A 19,436-nucleotide genomic window follows, 5' to 3' on the forward strand; every position below is an offset into this window, starting at 1 on the left:
ATAATAATAATAATAATAATTATTATTCAGGCCTCCATGGAGTCGAAAGACTCATCATGGGAGGTCCTTCCTAAGAACATAAAGTCTGTCAAGACACATCGAGGGAAGATCCCCCCTAAGAAACACAAAGTCTATCATACCACTCCTTAAACTCATTGACCGTTCTCGCTCTCACCACTCCATCAGGCAATGCATTCCACGGTTCAACCACCACCCTCCATGCAAAGAAACCACTCCTCACCTTATACGATGGTTACCTGTATTTAGAAATTTATGCACAGTTAATCATACAAATACAACATTTATTTTACAAATGATATTCTATCTTTTCAATTTAGCTACTAGAATACAAATTCTACCCTACAGTTCTTTTTTATGAATTGGTCAATAACATCATCATAAAAAGTTGGTTGTAACTTAATTTTCCCAAGCAAAGTGCACACTTGTAAAGGCTGGCTAAAGCTCACTGGCTAGAGCTACTTTGACTGCGTATGGCCCATGTTTAAGCAACAGGGAGATGATGTGGAACGAGCAGAAACGGCAATGCACGTGCATGAAATCACAGTGCTGAAGCGAGGACCTGGATGCTCCCACAACCAAGCAAGGCAAGGTAACTTGACTAGCATCGGACTTCGATACACAACTCAAAGCTCAATTATTGCCGTGTAAGCTTAAAACGTCTTCTGTCTACAAAAATGAAATCCTAAATGGAATGCTTATAAATGCATGCATTTATTAACAAATAAATATTACTTCTTTCTCAATTAATAAGCTTGTGCAGCAAGCATAGCAAGCATCGAGATTTTGGCACTGCTTGGTTGTCAGCAGAAGATGTGGTTACTGGAATTGAATATGATGGGTTCAGTATTTTCATAGAGGATAGAGAAGATAGAGAGGGGGAGGAGTACTGTTGATGATAGCTGATGAGTTGAAGCCAAAGAAAGTAGCATATCAAGAGGATAGACATGTGAATGATAGTTCATTTGAGGCAGTCTGGCGTGAGATAGTGACCACCGCAACCAAATATACAGTTGGTTGCTGCTATAGTCCAGGGGGTATGGGGGGGGGGGTAATATTGAATTCATGTATCAGCAAATTGGTGTAATGATTGAAGGGTTAGTGATTATTGTGGGGGATTTAATTATGGTGATATCAATTGGAAGAAGGAAATATCACGTGGCAAAAAGGAAATGGAATTCATAGACCTTCTTAAGAGATAATTACTTGAAACAGCCCATAAGTGAAGGGACTCGTGGTTTGAGAGGGTAGGTTCAGACGACATATGCATAAGTAAGGTGTCTTCGTTACCTCCAATTGGTGAGAGAGTATTGACTTGGGAGGTTGCAAATGTGGATTTCTCTCTTAAGAAAGGATATATACAGCACTACAGGTTAGGTAATTATAACAAACTTTAGAGAAAGCTTACAGCTGTCGCATGACAGAAAATATTGCAGGGAAAATATGTTAGCAGTACATGGGATATCATCAGCAGGTATCTGAGGGAGGCAATATCAGAATGTATTCCCATGGTCAGGAAGATAAACAAGGTAGGCGTTAGATGGATGAGAAGTAGTATCACACTTCATCTGAAAAAAAAAAAAGGAAAATGTTATGGAGAATTTAGAAGAAGAAAAGTGATCAGCACACTCATGGGCAATACCAAGCTCAGGATAGAAAGGTTACCAGCATAGTAAGAAAAGCTGAATCAGATTATGAGAAGACCTTAGCCAAGGAGATCAAGGGTAATCCCAAAGAGTTCTTCCGCTATGTGGCAAGTAAAAGGAAGAATGACTTTGGAAGGATAACCTCAGTGGGTGCTGATGGTATCAAGGTGACCAAATCATATGTAATAGTCAAGTTACTGAGTGACGACTTTTCAAAAGTCTATCACCCAAGTGAGGATATCTCTGTACCTGTAGCAATAACTGATGTGAGAATTGAAGTTATTGAATCAGGGGTACTTAGTATACTGTAGAATTTAAATGCTAACGCTGCTGTAGGTTTAGATGGAATATCAGCTCGGGTGTTGCGTGAATGTGCAAAGGAATTGTCAACGCCTCTTACTTGGTTATTTAACTTAAGTTTGAACTCTGGTATAGTCCCTAGGGAGTGGAAGGAAGGCAAAGTAGTTCCTTTCCATAAAGGTGGCTCAAAGACTGCAGTAGTTAATTACAGACCGATCACCATCTCAGGAGTGGTGACTGATGGTATCAAGGTGATCAGTACACTCAAGAAAAGTATTGGAAAAGTTGGATAAAGACAGAATTCAAAAATGAGTGAATCAGAATATGATATTCTACAGGGCCAACATGGTTTTGTTAAAGATCGATATTCTGCCTTAGCAATTTATTAACTTTTTATAATAAAATGACGTCTGAGTTGGACAAAGGAAATGGCTACACAGTGGTACTTCTGGATTTTGTTAAGGCTTTTTAAAAGATACCCCATGGAATACTGTTATGCAAATTGGAGCAGATGCGGATGGATAGTAAACTGGTGATATGGATAAGAGAATGACTCAGGGAGAGATACCAGAAAGTGGTGTATGGAGAAGCAGAGTTCAGGATGAGGTATTTGATCAGTGGTGTGCCTCAGGGCTCTGTGCTTGGGCCGTTATTGTTTAATTTGTGCATAAATGATACAGGAAATGGCTTGAAGAGAGATATTCAGTTGTTTGCTGATGATGCAAAGTTGGGTAGCACAATAAAAAATCAAGCTGATGTTGAGAGTTTGCAGGATGATTTAAATAAGCTGACAAAATGGGCAAAAAGTAATGGATGTCAGTTCAATGTGGAAAAGTGTAAAGTTATGCATTTTGGGATTAAAAGATTACCAGCTGTGTACTACATTGATGGAATGGTATTCCAAGAGATGGATAAGGATAGGGACTTTAGGATGTTGATGGATAGGGAGATGAAGTTTAGAGGACACATTGCTAAGCTGTCGAAGATTGCACATAGCATTACTTGGTTACTGACGAACACACTAACATCCAGGGATAAAGAGGTTATTATTCTCCTTTATAAGGCATTGATACTTCCACATTTGGATTACTGCGCTCAAGTCTGGTCACATGGATTCCTTGGAGATGAGGAGGTTGTGGAGAGGATTCAGAGGAAAGTGACTAAGTTGGTGAGTGATGCAAAAAATGCTCCCTACATTGATAAACTGAGAGCTTGTGGATTGCAGAGGTTGGTTGATAGGCAGAGAAGAGGGGATACGATAGAAACATTTAAATTTCTAAAAGGATTTTATAAGATTGATGCAGGGGAAATATTTCAGCTGTGTGATAGTGATGGAAGAACAAGAGGTCATCCCTGGAAATTAAGGAAAAGTGTGGTTAACAAGGGTATGAGAACTAGATTTTTTGCCTGGAGGATGGTGAATGAATGGAATGCATTGCCTGACTCATTTGTCAGTTCTCTGTCTGTAAATGAATTCAAGAAGAGGTATGATAGATATTGTTTTGATGGTTTGGGTCTCCTGGGAAGAGTCTACTGACTTCATGGAGATACCCGTAATAATAATAATAATAATAATAGTCAATGAGACTTTTCTTATTACTTGCCTCTTCTCTCCATGTGAATTTGTGCACATGGAACATTATGTTAGTAATAACCAGTCCATGTCCTGAGTAGAAATCCAACAGGTATTTGCCAGTATTATTAGCTTTGCTCTTTTCTCCAAATTTTCCCAAAATATTTTCGAATGTCTGACAATCATTTCTTACTCTGCTATTTAGACCCCCAACAAGGACCAAATTTTCATTTTTCATTGTGTCAGTTGCTTTCTCTAAAGCTTTAAAAACTTCCTCCACTTCTACCTTAGTAGAACCTTTTGTGGGACCATAGGCACAAATAAGTCTCATTGTCCAGTTCTCCATTCTGATATTTGCCCACATCATTCTACTTGAAATTGTCTGCCATTCAAGAAGATTAGACTCGTATTTGGTGTTGAATACTATGGCTACTCCTTTATTGTCATTGCCTGAATATAACATTTTGTATTTATTGCTCAGAAAGATATCATCAGTTTTTGTCTGTTTTCATTTTAGTCACCGCTATTATATCGATCTGGTACTTATCTAATTCCTCAGCCTAGCTCATTTCTTTCTTTTTTTTTGAAAATTTGTCTTAAAGTTAAAATCCAATCCTGACAACCTCTATTTGTGCTGAATCCAGCTTGTTTTTCATGAAACTTCCCTTCCACAATTTTTCTTAGCTCTGGGAACACTCAGTAAGGAAATATCTATTAATTCTCACATTCAGTTTTATTTCCCTTTTTATAGGTTGGTAATATGAGAGCTCTACTCCAATCATCTGGAATTAGACCTTATGATCAAGCCTTCAGCATTATGCAATGCAGTCACTGTAAAACTTTAATGCCTCCATATTTGAGTATTTCTAGTCAAATTTCATCTAATCCAGCTGCCTTTCCATATTTCCGGTGTTTGTTGATTTCAAGTATGTATATGTCCTCGATGAGTCTAAGGACTCCTTGGAGTTGCCCGTAATAATAATAATAATATATGTATTCCTGATTGCATTCTTGTTGTGAATTTTCTACCAGCATACTGACATACCTTCATTTAGCAGTCTTTTAAAGTAATTACTCCAAACATCTAGAATATCTTTATCTTCACTTTTAATATAACTTTCATCATCCCAGATTCCTTTTACAGTATTCTTTCCTCCATTTCTAAATGTTTAAAATAGTCTCCAGAATATTTTGCCACCTTCCTGATGTTTATTTTTTTATGTTCTTATAAATATCGTCTCATGCCTTTTATTTAGCTAGTTTTACAAAGTGCTCCACATTCTTATATCTTTTGCTGTATTCTCTAAGAACAAGCTGACCTACTTGCCAGGAACTCACAATACACTTTCTTCTTTTCCTTGACTGCCTTTTTAAGTTCTTGAGTGCACCCTGGAGTTCTGATTTTTCTATCCTTACAAACAACTTCACCACATGCCTCTCTGAGTCAATCAATGATGTTGGCTGCAGAGTTTGCCAATAAATCATCACAGTTTGGTTTGTTTATTGTTTTCAACTCTTTCATTTCTTTTTTCTTGAATAATGTTTGTCTATAGTACACCTCTAAAAGCTGCTTAACTTTGATTTGTTTTAAAACTTTCTTACACAGTCTTCTTTTCAATATGAAATTCAATTTTATCCTGCTCAAAACTAAATAATGATCACTTCCTATTTCAAATCCTCTGAATACTCTTTTATCCTGGACCGGGAAAAACATCGCTATCAAATATAATATAGAGAATGAGACTTTTCTTATTTCTGCTGCATCTTCTCACCATGTGAAAAGATGTGCAGATTTTTATTATTATTATTATGATGATTCAGACCTCCATAAAGTCAAAAGGCTCACTGCGGGAAGCTCATCCAAGGAAACACAACGTCTATCATACTACTCCTTGAACTCATTGACAGTTTCGTGCTCTCACAATTCTATCAGGCAATGCATTCACAGTTCAACCACCCTCCATGCAAAGAAACTACTCCTCATCCTCTTGCTCACAGCTTCTTTACGTAAATTTCAAGAACACTGCAGATTTTTATTTTAAAATATTGTGTTATCCTCCATTTCTTCCTTAGTAAAACCTTCTGTGGGACCATAAGCACAAATAACTCTCCTTGTCCAGTTTTCCATTCTGATATTTGTCCATATCACACTACTTGATATTGCCTGCTATTCAAGAAGATTATCCTCATGGTTAGTGTTGAATACTATAGCTTGTCATTCTTTACCCTTATTGTTATTACTTGAATAGAACCTTTTGTATAGATTACTCAGAAAGATCTCACAAGTTTTTGGCTTCTTTGTTTTAGTCATACCTATTACATTGATCTAGTGCCTATCCAATTCTTCTGCTAGTTCCATTTCATTTTCATTTATCCTTCTTATGTTGATAGTACCTAACTTGAACTTTGCTGATGTTGAGTTTGGATGTGTTCTAGGATTTGTACTCTTTTTCATACTAAATAAATAATACTTCTGTTCAGTTCCACTACACACAGCACAAGGTCCACGCGGTTAGCCTAGTGGCTATGCACTTCGCAACCATATGCCTGGGGAAGGAGTGTCCTAGGTTCGATTCCCGTCGGTGACGTGAGGAGCTGAAGGATCTTCCTCAGCCATAACCAAGTTAGCCGGTCTTGGGCGTGGATAGTAGGGTTTTTTTCCCCAGTTTATTCTGGGGTTTTTCATCCCGCAAAAGCAGGCAAACTGGCCTTGAGAACTCAACACTACAGGCCAAAGGATAAACCGGTGCATAAGGCTGACCACCTTATCCTGTAAACGGAGTGAGGTCCGATGATCAATGGATCCTCGACACTGCAAGGTAAAAGAGGGTATAAGGAAGATGACATGATGAGTTCCACTACTAACTTTATAAATTTAAAATTCACCCAAACGAGAATGCTATTTTCAGATTTATGTTGGTGCACCTAAAACCTCTCTCTCTCTCTCTCTCCAAATGCCTCGAGTGAAGTATTTCAAGAGTGGTTTGACTGTATCCAGAACAGAGCTATTCACTTAATAGTTGATCTCTCTCTCAACCCTGTTATGTTTGAAATGTTGATTGTGTCAGTTTGTTATATTATCAGTTGACTGTGCCATTTATGTTATTTTCCACCTTCACTATATATCCAACCTTTTAGTTAGAGTCAGTCATAGAGTAATATAACAAAGTATTATATATAAGTTTATTTTAGTTGATTAGAATATTTTATATTCGTATCCATGATGGTGCATTGCCGCTTCAAAATCAGCATGTTTTGAATTCTAAAGAATGAGGCTCTAACATATAAACACAACATATTTACTGTAGACACATAAATATCAGGGGAGAATATTTCAGGTGTGTGGTGCTCATCCACCGAATAGCAATATCACTGATGTTATATTTTTGCATTTATTCCTGTTAAAGATTCCCCTAATTGTTACCTGGCTCCACGTGATTTCTAAAATTAAACACGTATACTAAATGTTTTATGAAGAGGGCACTTTTCGACACGTAAACATCGCATCATATTCATGTCAATACCACAGGTGTGCGTTCAAAATACATCCACCTTTGAGCCCTTTGAAAATTGTACAGATGGCACAGGAGGTCAAATTCTTAACGTTCTAGTAGTTTTAAACCATACAAAAGGCGAGGCAGGATGAGATTTGAGCTCCTCTAGCACCTGGAAGCTGTGATTGGTTATTGTGTCAACCGATCCAATTGAACACTGTCGTTTGTCGGGAATTGTAGTTTTTGTTTTATGAGTTTCATCTGTTTTGTGTGCGTAGTTTTTATATGTAATATAGACAAGTTTTTAATATATAATTTTCGATAAATTTATAACTTTTTTGCCTGTATTTACAATGGGAAACATTATTGTAGTCGAAGGAGGTAAGCCTCGTCATCCTCTTCCAAATTTTAGACCTTTGAGTAATTCAAATATATTAATCAAATATAGCTTTCTCCTTCATTATTGTTTTCTAATATATAGTATCTTAAAATAAACATTGTACCCCACTCTGCAGAGATTTGGTTACAATTAATTGATAAATTAAAGTATTCAAAGTTATCCTACAATTAATTGTATTAGACCAATTAAGATGATCACGATGTGCTATAAACTCTTAAAACTTTCATACATCAATAAAAATGCAATGATGCAGTCAAACTGACATGAATTTTTTTAGGGCAGGTTGCATAAGCCATGACAGCACCCTCAACCAAAATGAGCACGCTATGCCACTGATAAATATATACAATAAATACAATTCTCTATATTAATTCTCTTTGTTTCTCTAAAGAGATCTAATATTTCATATTCTCTACAGAATTACCATTAGTAAATTCCATATATGTAACTTAATTATATAATAAAACATTCTAAAATTACTTAAAATGAGCTTAATGAAAATCTTTCAGTCACTGACTCACATTAAAATACAATTTTATGAGAGATAACATCATATTTATGTGTGTGTGTGTGTGTGTGTGTGTGTGTGTGTGTGTGTGTGTGTGTGTGTGTGTGTGTGTGTGTGTTGTTACTAGAGTTGACTCGGGATGTATACATTTAGAATTAATAATTATACTGACTAGAACCCGAGGAGTATAATAAAAAAAAAGTTTAATGAATCACAACTAGTTTCATCGGAGTTCCGACTTCTTCAGGTGAGTAAGAAATAACTAAAAACTTACAAAAACTAATACGGTAAAAAAATGGGCTTTTCAGTTTAACACAAAAGAGTTAGAAGAATGGTAACAGTCATATTTGGATTAGAGGCCGCATGGCATTATTAAAAGAACCCGAGCGAGCACCCAATCCAGTCATGTTCTTTTCTCCGCCAACTCTAATCTTGAAGAGCGTCAACACCAAATCGATTGGGATCACACGACCAATTTGTATATATGCAATGATGAGACTTAAAGACGCATTGTAGAGTCTAAAGAAATAGTCCTGGACCCTTCACACATGAACAGCAATCTAAGTTACAGTTTGCCTGATTCCTATAGCGCAGTAATCCAATACTGGCGCTCTAAAATCAGCTATGACTCAACATCAACTCACGCTAATAATGCCACGCGGTCTCTAATTCAAATATGACTGTTGCTATTCTTCTAACTCTTTTGTGTTAAACTGAAAAGCCCATTTTTTTACCATATTAGTTTTTGTAAGTTTTTAGTTATTTCTTACTCACCTGAACCTGAAGAAGTCGGAACTCCGATGAAACTAGTTGTGATTCATTAAAGTTTTTTATTATACTCCTCAGATTCTAGTCAGTATAATTATTAATTCTAAATATATATATATATATATATATATATATATATAAAACTGAACACAGTATTCAACTGAAGATACTGTAGTTTCAGTTGGCCACATGAGAGCTTCCTTTGTGGAATTTATTTTACTGTTTGTCCTCTTACGTTCATTTTGTTTTTTTTCTAAAATTCTTTAGAATATAATAAAAGTTAAATATCACACTTGATAATATACTCATATATTTCTTCTATGAGAGGTTTCCTTAATGCATCTATCTATCTATCCATCTTTCTTACTTAATTTTTTTTTTTTTTTTGCTGAAGTAGACGTGAAGAAAAGTTGCTCTAGTAATAAAACTGTATTTAACTGGGCAATTCCAAATGCACTTCCAATAAAAGGAACTTTAATGCATTCCATATTGCTCCTTGAATTACATCACAGCTTCTCCATGGAGAAGGTAAAGATGAAAATAAAAGCTTCTGAGAATTTAACTCAGTAGTTTATTACATCTTTCTGGCACTCTTTCTTTGCTTGTCTACCCATTTTTTAGCATTCCCATTATCCAGCAACAGCTGTTCTGAAAACAACAACTGACGTGCATGTTATTCAAACTGAGATTCAAAGCAAAACCTCAAGTGACTCAATGGCTGTTGTTACTACAATTCTCGCACACTGCAATAATGCACAGTATAGAAGCTATACTATAAACAATATAAATTAATATATAAAATACATACAATATTTTAATTTTATTATCTTAGGATTACAAAACATTACAATATATATATATATATACACACAATATATATATATATATATATATATATAAATTTTTTAGTAAAATATTTATAAGCTCTGTATTGCTTAAACTTTGGTATTTCTAAGTGTGGCTCCCACTGATGAGACCTCAATAAAGGTCAAAACCAGTCTGGGTAGGGGGCCCCTTGCCTTTAATGCATAGCATCATATATCTCCTCAAGGAGATGTGCTTTGCATTAAGGGTAAATACTAAGAAAAGTGATCAGAGCTTATTCCACCTTTACCACAGGTTGCCTAAGACTTGCACTACGTGCAGAGTGACCCAGACTTGCACTACTTGTAGATGCAAACTTGACTTACTTGTCTGTTTGCTTACTTGGGAAATGGATTAAAACCAAGTTTATATTTATATATATATATAAAATAGCTTGGTATCTTTAACATATATATATACATATATGCAATTAATTTTTTAACTTGGGGATACTGTATATTAGGGTTACCAAGTAATTTTATAAGCTTGGTTATTTAACTCCTAATTCCAAGTATGCAAACAATTAAGTTTGCGCTTGAAACATAGTTCAAGTGTAAAGATGGTACAACACCAGGGCAACTCATAATAAAGGTGGTTAAAGTTCACTATTCTGATCACTATTCTTAGTATTTTCCCATAATGTAAAGCACATCTCACTAAAAGATGTATACTGCAATACATTATGGGTGGAGTCACTACCCAGACCAGTTTCAACGTTTTTTGAGGTCTCCTCAGTAAACAAGGTTTTAGTAATACAGAGCCTTATCAACTTTACCTATAGAAGTTGCTGCAAGGTGTTGTTATTTTTATTTTTAATAAGAATCTCTGGAGGAGATATAGATGTAATTAAATTTTTAACTTGGGGATACTGTATATTAGGGTTACCAAGTAATTTTATAAGCTTGGTTATTTAACTCCTAATCACAAGAATGCAAACAATTAAGTTTGCGCCTCAAACATAGTTCAAGTCTAAAGATGGTACAACACCAGGGCAATCATTGTAAAGGTGGGTAAAGTTCTGATCACTATTCTTAGTATTTTCCCATAATGTAAAGCACATCTCACTAAAAGATGTATACTGCAATACATTATGGGTGGGGTCACTACCCAGACTGGTTTCAACCTTTTTTGAGGTCTCCTCAGTAAACAAGGTTTTAGTAATACAGAGCCTTATCAACTTTACCTATAGAAGTTGCTGCAAGGTGTTTTTATTTTTATTTTTAATAAGAATCTCTGGAGGAGATATAGATGTAATTACAATGTAATTACACCTTTACAATGAGTTGCCCTGGTGTTGTACCATCTTTAGACTTGAACTATATTTCAGGTGCAAATTTAGTTGTTTGTATACTTGGGATTAGGAGTTAAATAACCAAGCTTATAAAATTACTTGGTAACCCTAATATACAGTATCCCCAAGTTAAAAAATTAATTACATCTATATCTCCTCCAGAGATTCTTATTAAAAATAAAAATAAAAACACCTTGCAACAACTTCTATAGGTGAAGTTGATAAGGCTCTGTATTACTAAAACCTTGGTATTTAGGGTCTAGCTATTCACTGAGGAAACCTCAAAAAAAGGTTGAAACCGGTCTGGGTAGTGACCCCACCCATAATGTATTGCAGTACACATCTTTTAGTGAGATGTGCTTTACATTATGGGAAAATACTAAGAAGAGTGATCAGAGCTTTACCCACCTTTACAATGAGTTGCCCTGGTGTTGTACCATCTTTAGACTTGAACTATGTTTCAGGTGCAAACTTAGTTGTTTGTATACTTGGGATTAGTAGTTATTTAACTTGGTTATTTAACTCCTAATCCCATACTTGGGATTAGGAGTTAAATAACCAAGCTTATTAAATTACTTGGTAACCCTAATATACAGTATCCCCAAGTTAAAAAATTAATTACATCTATATCTCCTCCAGAGATTCTTATTAAAAATAAAAATACCTTGCAGCAACTTCTATAGGTAAAGTTGATAAGGCTCTGTATTACTAAAACCTTGGTATTTAGGGTCTAGCTACTCACTGAGGAGACCTCAAAAAAGGTTGAAACCGGTCTGGGTAGTGACCCCACCCATAATGTATTGCAGTATACATCTTTTAGTGAGATGTGCTTTACATTATGGGAAAATACCAAGAATAGTGATCAGAGCTTTACTCACCTTTACAATGAGTTGCCCTGGTGTTGTACCATCTTTAGACTTGAACTATGTTTCAGATGCAAACTTAATTGTTTGCATACTTGGAATTAGGAGTTAAATAACCAAGTTTATAAAATTACTTGCTAACCCTAATACACACACACACACACACATATATATATATATGTATGTATTATTACTTTATCATAACAAAAACACATATAAGAAAAATGATTATGTAAAATTCTTATAACCCTCAGTCCACTCACAATAAAATTATAGGTTTACAACCTTTGTTTGGTGGGATCCACGTTAAAAACAATAATAATGATAATGTACATTAAAGTTAATTTTCTCAAAAAATGAATTATCTAATCACCTTAATATAACTAGGCAATTCATATCTTCATGTACAAGTGTGCATAAAAATATCAGAAATACTGATTTTCAATACTATAATAAAATGCCTAAAATATATATATACAGTGTAACCTGGGTTGTCGACCTTAATTCTGAAGGCTGTTCAGAAACTGAATTGTTCGAAAACTGAAACCATTTTCCCATGACAATTAATGTAAAATGGATTAATCCGTTCCTGAATCCCAGATGATTGTTTATTTAAACCTTTATAACAGTACTTCATGCATAAGATCGTATACAAACATAATAAAAACGCATAAAATCTTACATAAAAAGAATAAACACAATAAATAGATAAAATAAAAGCGAAAATTTAACTTCACTTTAACTATACATATGGAGGAGAGTTGATGCTGTAAGTGTAAGGAGGTGAGTAAGGGGAAATCCCCTTCCATAAAAACATCAGGTTACTGTCCTTCTGGGGTTTTTTCTCTTTCTCTTTTCTGTCTCTTGGCACCACTCGACTCTGCTTGAGAACACACTGGGCCTCTGTCTCACCAAAAACCTGTCCAATGACATTTGTTTTTGTTTGTGTTTTAAAAGTCATTGAAATGGTTTTTGATATTGTTTGCTATAGCTTTGGAAGGTGATATCTTGCCACAAAGTATTGTGGCAAGATATCACCTCATCCCATTTCACACACATTTCTTTGATCAAAGAACTAAGTACATCCTCAATCCCTTCCTTTGTGTTTGAAGACATTTCCTCCACTCTGTCTTTTGCTGCTCCTTCTGAAGGTGTTCCAGTTCTTCTGTGGTGAGCTCATTCCTGTGATCCTACACTAACTCCTCCACATCAGCATTGTCAACTTCCAAGCCCATGCTTTTGCCCAGAAACACAATATCATCAACAAGAGCAACATGTTCAGCCTCAATGTCTCTGTCTGCTACACAGTCTAGCCACAATTTCCTCCAGGCTGAGTTCATCGTCCTGTAAGTCACTTGCACCCAGGCTTTGTCAAGGATACTTAAGCAATGGAAGATATTGAAATGATTTTCCCAGAATTCTCTGAGTGTTAATTCTGTGTCAGAGGTCACTTCAAAACACCTTTGAAACAGTGCTTTGGTGTAGAGTTTCTTAAAGTTCGAAATGAACTGCTGGTCCATGGGCTGAATTAGAGTTGTGTTAGAGGGCAGGAACTTCACTGTGATAAAATCAGACTCCTCCACTAACTCGTCCTCCAAGCCTGGAGGGTGAGCAGGAGCATTGTCCATCACAAGAAGGCATCTAATTGGCAAATTTTTTTCTTGAAGGTATTTTCTCACACTTGGGGCAAAGGGACTTCATGGATCCACTCAATAAACAATTGCCTGGTTACCCAAGCCCTACTATTAGCACTCCACATAACAGGCAATTTACTTTTCATCACGTTATTTTTCTTAAACACCCTGGGATTCTCAGAGTGGTACACAAGCAATGGCTTGACCTTGAAGTCCCCACATAGCAAAAGAGTCAGCCTGTCCTTTATTGGCTTGTGTCCTGGCAATGTGTTTTCCTCCTGAGTGATGTAGGTCCTCTTTGGCATTTTTTTCCAAAATAGACTGGTTTCATCACAGTTGAACACTTGTTGGGTAAGAAAACCCTCAGCTTTTACATAGTCACTAAATTCTTGCACATATTTCTCAGCAGCTTCTCAGTTCAAATTCGCAGCCTCCCCATGCCTAACCACACTATGTATGCCACTTCTCCTCTTAAATTTTTCGAACCACCCTATAATAGCTTTGAACACATCAGTATCAGCATCCGTACCAGGGTTTTTCTTTAACAGATCATCATGTAATCACCTCGCTTTTTCACAAATTATAGCCTCAGAAACGCCATCACCAGCTAACTGTTCCTCGTTTATCCAAATCAGCAACAATTTTTCCACTTCCTCAATTGTCTGCGATCTTTGTTTAGTAAGAACTTTCACTCCTCTTGCAACATCAGCTCTCTTGATCGTCTCTTTATTTTTGAGTATTGTACATATCGTTGATTTTGCCATACCGAACTGCATAGCAAGATTCGAGACATGAATGCCATTTTCATGTTTGGACATGATTTCTTTTTTCATCTCTATCGTGGTTCTAACAACTTTTCTTTTCGCATTGCTGCTATCACTATTCTTCTGCAGCCCCATGGTGGCTTAATTAATAATAATTTATGGAAAAAAAAAAGAAAATCAAGAAAACTCACTGCAAATTTGAGCAGGTGTTTGCACTGAACGAAGGCTGCCGCATAACTAACGCGTTCATGCCTTACGGATCAGCATGCGGAGCATGTGATTGCCGTTTGCCTGTTCGGAAACCGAAATTCTGTTCAGAAACTGCGGCATTTTTTGTTTGGAAAATACGTTCCTGAACCGAACTGTTCGAGAACAGAGGCGTTCGACAACCAAGGTTCCACTGTATATTTTTTTAAGAATAACTAATTTTCACATTTGAGAAGTCACCACATAAGCTACAATGTTATTATTACTATTATTACGGGCAACTCCAGGGAGTCATTAGACTCATCGAGGGAGGCCCCAAATCATATTCATCACAACTATTCTACATTCATACAGTATCTATCATACCTCGCCTTAAACTCATTCACTGTCACAGCATCCACCACAGACTCAGGGAGCGCATTCCACTCATTCACTACTCTAAAAGTAAAGAACCCAGCTCTAACACCTTTACTAACCACACTTTTGCCCAGTTTCCATGGATGTCCCCTAGTCCTCCCACAACCAGCCCTGTTCTCAAAAATATCTTCTGAATTAATTTTATAGAAACCCTTCAGTAATTTGAATGTCTCAATCATATCTCCCCTCCTTCGCCTATCAACCAATTTTTGCAACCCACAAATCCTCAACCTGTTCTCATACGGTTCATTCCACAGACCTGGTATCATCTTGGTCACTCGCCTCTGGATCCTCTCCACCTCCTCCCCATCAAGAAGAAACCTAGGTGACCAAATCTGAGCACACTAGTCGAGATGGGGTCTTATCAAGGCTCGATACAGAGGAACAATAACCTGCTTGTCAACGTATTCTTCAGCAACCAAGTGATTTGATGAGCTGATTTGGCCACTTTTGCAATGTGTCCCCTAAATTTCAATTCCTTATCCACCAACACTCCTAAATCTCATGCCTCATCAATTTCCTGGAGCACGGTTCCACCAATGCAGTAAACTGCCGCCAATCTTTTCACCCCAAAATGCATAACCTTACATTTTGCCACATTAAATTGACATCCATTCTCCTTAGCCCAGAACTCCAATCTATCCAAATCATCCTGCAAAATTTTGACGTCATCTGCATTCACTATTGCCCTACCCAACTTCGCATCATCCGCAAACAAATGAACTGTTCCTCTCAGATCCTTTCCTATATCATTTATGAACAAATTAAACAGCAGTGGTCCAAGAACAGATCCTTGTGGCACACCACTAGTCACAGGCCGTCTTGTGGACTCTCCTCCTGAGTAAACCACTCTCTGATATCTCTCCGTCAACCACCCTCCTATCCATCTCACCAACCCTATGTCCATTCCCATATGCTGCAATTTACTGATTAGAATTCCATGTGGTATCCTGTCAAAGGCCTTAGCAAGGTCCAGTAGAATCACTGTAAACCCATTACCCTTATCCAGTTCAGCCGTCACTGTGTTATAATACGTGAGCAAGTTACTGAGGCATAACCTACCCTTCACAAAACCATGCTGTCCCCGATACAGTATCCCATTTTCTTCTATCCAATCTTGTATTTTCCTCTTGACTATTTTCTGTAAGACCTTGATAATGATTCCTGTTATGCTGATTGGCCGGTAATTTTCAACAGCAGCCTTGGAACCACCTTCGTGCAGTGGAACTATTTTCCCCTCTTTCCACCCCCTTGGGACTGACCCAGTCCTGAGGCTCAAATTAAACAAAATGGTCAAGGGCACTGACAATTCTTTGGCCGCTTCACGTACGACACGAGCTGGTATACCATCCAACCCCACGGATGTATTGACATTGAGGTTCTGTAATAGACTAGTTACCTCTACTTCATTCATAACAATTCCAGTATAAGCTGTTGGTTCTTCCATTCCTGCAAAGTCACCACCTGGATGATATACTTCTAATGTTCAAATGAATAATAAATATAGAAAAATGTATATTCCCCAGTGGCGTAGCTAGAGGGGGCGGTCTGCCCCGGGTGACACTTTGAACCTTTTTTGAACTTTTACAGTTAATTCTAAAATACAGACTCGAGAACTCAGTTCCAAATATTGTAATACTGCTGCAAATTTTCCTCACAATTGCTATATCACAATCTCACAACTATAGGTGTTGCTAGTTGTGAGAGGAGTTTTTCTAAATAAAATTGATTAAGAATTTTGGGGTGAAAGGGGTGAAATGGGGTGAAAAGATTGGCGGCAGTTTACTGCATTGGTGGAACCGTGCTCCAGGAAATTGATGAGGCACGAGATTTAGGAGTGTTGGTAGATAAGGAATTGAAATTTAGGGGACACATTGCAAAAGTGACCAAAACAGCTCATCAAATCACTTGGTTGCTGAAGAATACGATGACAAGCAGAGACAAGCAGGTTATTGTTCCTCTGTATCGAGCCTTGATAAGACCCCATCTAGACTACTGTGCTCAGATTTGGTCACCTAGGTTTCTTCTTGATGGGGAGGAGGTGGAGAGGATCCAGAGGCGAGTGACCAAGATGATAGCAGGTCTGTGGAATGAACCGTATGAGAACAGGTTGAGGATTTGTGGGTTGCAAAAATTGGTTGATAGGCGGAGGAGGGGAGATATGATTGAGACATTCAAATTACTGAAGGGTTTCTATAAAATTAATTCAGAAGATATTTTTGAGAACAGGGCTGGTTTTGGGAGGACTAGGGGACATCCATGGAAACTGGGCAAAAGTGTAGTTAGTAAAGGTGTTAGAGCTGGGTTCTTTACTTTTAGAGTAGTGAATGAGTGGAATGCGCTCCCTGAGTCTGTGGTGGATGCTGTGACAGTGAATGAGTTTAAGGCGAGGTATGATAGATACTGTATGAATGTCAAATAGTTGTGATGAATATGATTTGGGGCCTCCCTCGATGAGTCCAATGACTCCCTGGAGTTGCCCGTAATAATAGTAATAATAATAGAATTACCTGCATTACCACGAAATAGATTTCGCCAATGTCATTGATGATTTTGCTAACAGAAAAGCAAGAAATATAACATTTTAGAATGTTGCAATTAAAGTTTTACTTCAAAAATAAACATAGCAGTTTAATTTATTTCCCTATACATTGTTTTGACTTTTTGTAGTATTTTTGTTGTATTGAGAGGGGCAGCAAACTTAGGGATTGCCCCGGGCAGCAAAAGCTCTAGCTACACCACTGATGTTCCCTAAACTAGGCATCTTAAAAATTATTTTATAATTTTAGACATAATTTTGAGCAAAAAAAGTTCTACCTGCCATTTCTTCCTTTTTTCTTGACTGAAGAGCCTTTGCCTTCTGTCGATCTACTTTCCGTGGCATGCATTTTTCACACATATAGGTATCAGGTATATTATTTGGATTTAAACCCATGCAATCGACATGCTGCCATACCCTATTAAAGAGCAGAGGAGAGAAGACAAATTTCAAACCTGATACAGGATGATGACAACAACAATCAACAGTGAATCTTAAATAAATTTTAAGAGACACATAAAAGAACATTTCAAATTAAATCCTACTGCTATATAATAAATACTGAAACACAAAGTTGTTTATTTTATTAGATCACAAGTGCCACTGAAAATTCCTATTTCCATAATGATTTTTTTGGGGAATGATTTCCCTAAGGAAATCAATGACACTTATGCTAATAATAATATTAATCATTCATCATCATCAAATTTCTGACACGTATCCTTGGGGGTGGGGGGGTGGGGGTGGGGGTATAAAATATTATGATAGTACTACATGAAAGAGTTACACCATTACTAACTTCCAATCAACAATTTTTTTTTCAACTCAACCTATTATCTGTCAAGACCACAACATTATTAAATCTTCTATCTTTAAAACCCATTTTTGCAGTATCAATTCACCTACTTCTTGGTCTTCCTCTGGGTCTTTTTCCTGCCACCATGGCAAACAACACTTGTTTACCTCATCTTTCGTCTACCATTCTGTGATGATACCATTTGGGATTAGCTCTGCTAATATTTACCTGAATGGTAACAACAGGAAGTTATTCGATTCAGCTAGTTATTGCTATAGACCTGGTAATGTGACAATAATGACAAGAAATTGTAAAAGCAAATTAGCCAAGCAAATGGGAAAAAGGGTGATCATTATGGGTGGTTTTAATCACCCACAATGATCATGATCCGCATAAGGCCCTGATTAGGCCACATATGGACTACTAAGCCTACGTAGCTCAGCCAGTATAGATGAAGCACTTTGGTACGAAAGACCTGGGTTTGATTCCCATCTATGATGCGAGGAACTTTTATCAGGTCTTTTCAACTAAAGGTGAGGTAGCAGATCTCAACAGATGCCAAGGATTTTTTCTCCTGGAAACTCAGGTTTTTCATTCCTCGAAACAGGCACACCAGTCTGAAAACACATGTCTATAGTCATAAAATACTTACTGTAGGGCAAGGAAGTCAACAGAAAACCACCTTGTTCCATATCATTATTCCCTAGTAAAGTAGCATATTGCTACACCACCAACCATAAGGCTGAAAGAAATATATATACATGGACTACTGTGAAAAGATTTTTTGGTCACCTGATTTTCAAAAGGATGAAGAGATGTTGGAGAAGGTCTAGCAGTAATTAACTAAAATAGTTGCTGATCTCTGGAATGTTGAATATGAAGAAAGGTTGGCAGTGCAATTTGCAGAGTGTAGTGGATAGAAGGAAGAGGGGTGATATGGTGGTGATATAGAGACATATAAATTGGTAAGGAGTTGTTAGGATTAACATTGAAGATATTTTTCATAAAATGATGGGAGATTAGGAGAGAACAGGAGGTTATCCCCCCCCCCCCGACGATGTATAAAGAGAGTGTGGGCAAGAGATTGAGAAGCAGTTTTTTTGCATGGAGAGTTGTGAATGATTGGAATCTATTAGAGAATAGTGTCTGCAGAGAATTTTAATGTGTTTAACGCATAGTATGATGAATTGTGTGTAAGACAAAAGAGCCCTCATGGATGAATATGTGATCTTAGGATAAAAATAATAATAATGAAGTTCTTTCCTAATATCCTCATTTTTAATACAATACTGTTCTATTAATAATAAAATATGTAAGGTCACAAGTGTGTGTGTGTTATCATTAATTAGTTTAA

At 36.8% G+C, this 19,436-nt stretch overlaps 1 protein-coding gene across 8 annotated transcripts in view; it reads right to left on the reverse strand.

Moving 5' to 3' along the window:
• The window catches only part of LOC150109749 (histone reader KMT2E-like), a 902,496-nt gene that overhangs the window by 648,642 nt on the left and 234,418 nt on the right, over positions 1–19,436 (reverse strand). For all 8 annotated transcript variants that reach the window (XM_090407149.1, XM_090406915.1, XM_090406833.1 and 5 more), the window contains one exon: positions 17,565–17,704. In XM_090407149.1, the coding sequence (XP_090263275.1) occupies positions 17,565–17,704 (140 nt within the window). The remainder of the gene's footprint in view (positions 1–17,564; positions 17,705–19,436) is intronic.

This window comes from Typopeltis vanoorti, chromosome 1, assembly GCF_054136105.1.
Source record: "Typopeltis vanoorti isolate ZY-2024b chromosome 1, IOZ_Tvanoo_1.0, whole genome shotgun sequence".
Lineage (NCBI taxonomy): Eukaryota > Metazoa > Arthropoda > Arachnida > Uropygi > Thelyphonidae > Typopeltis > Typopeltis vanoorti.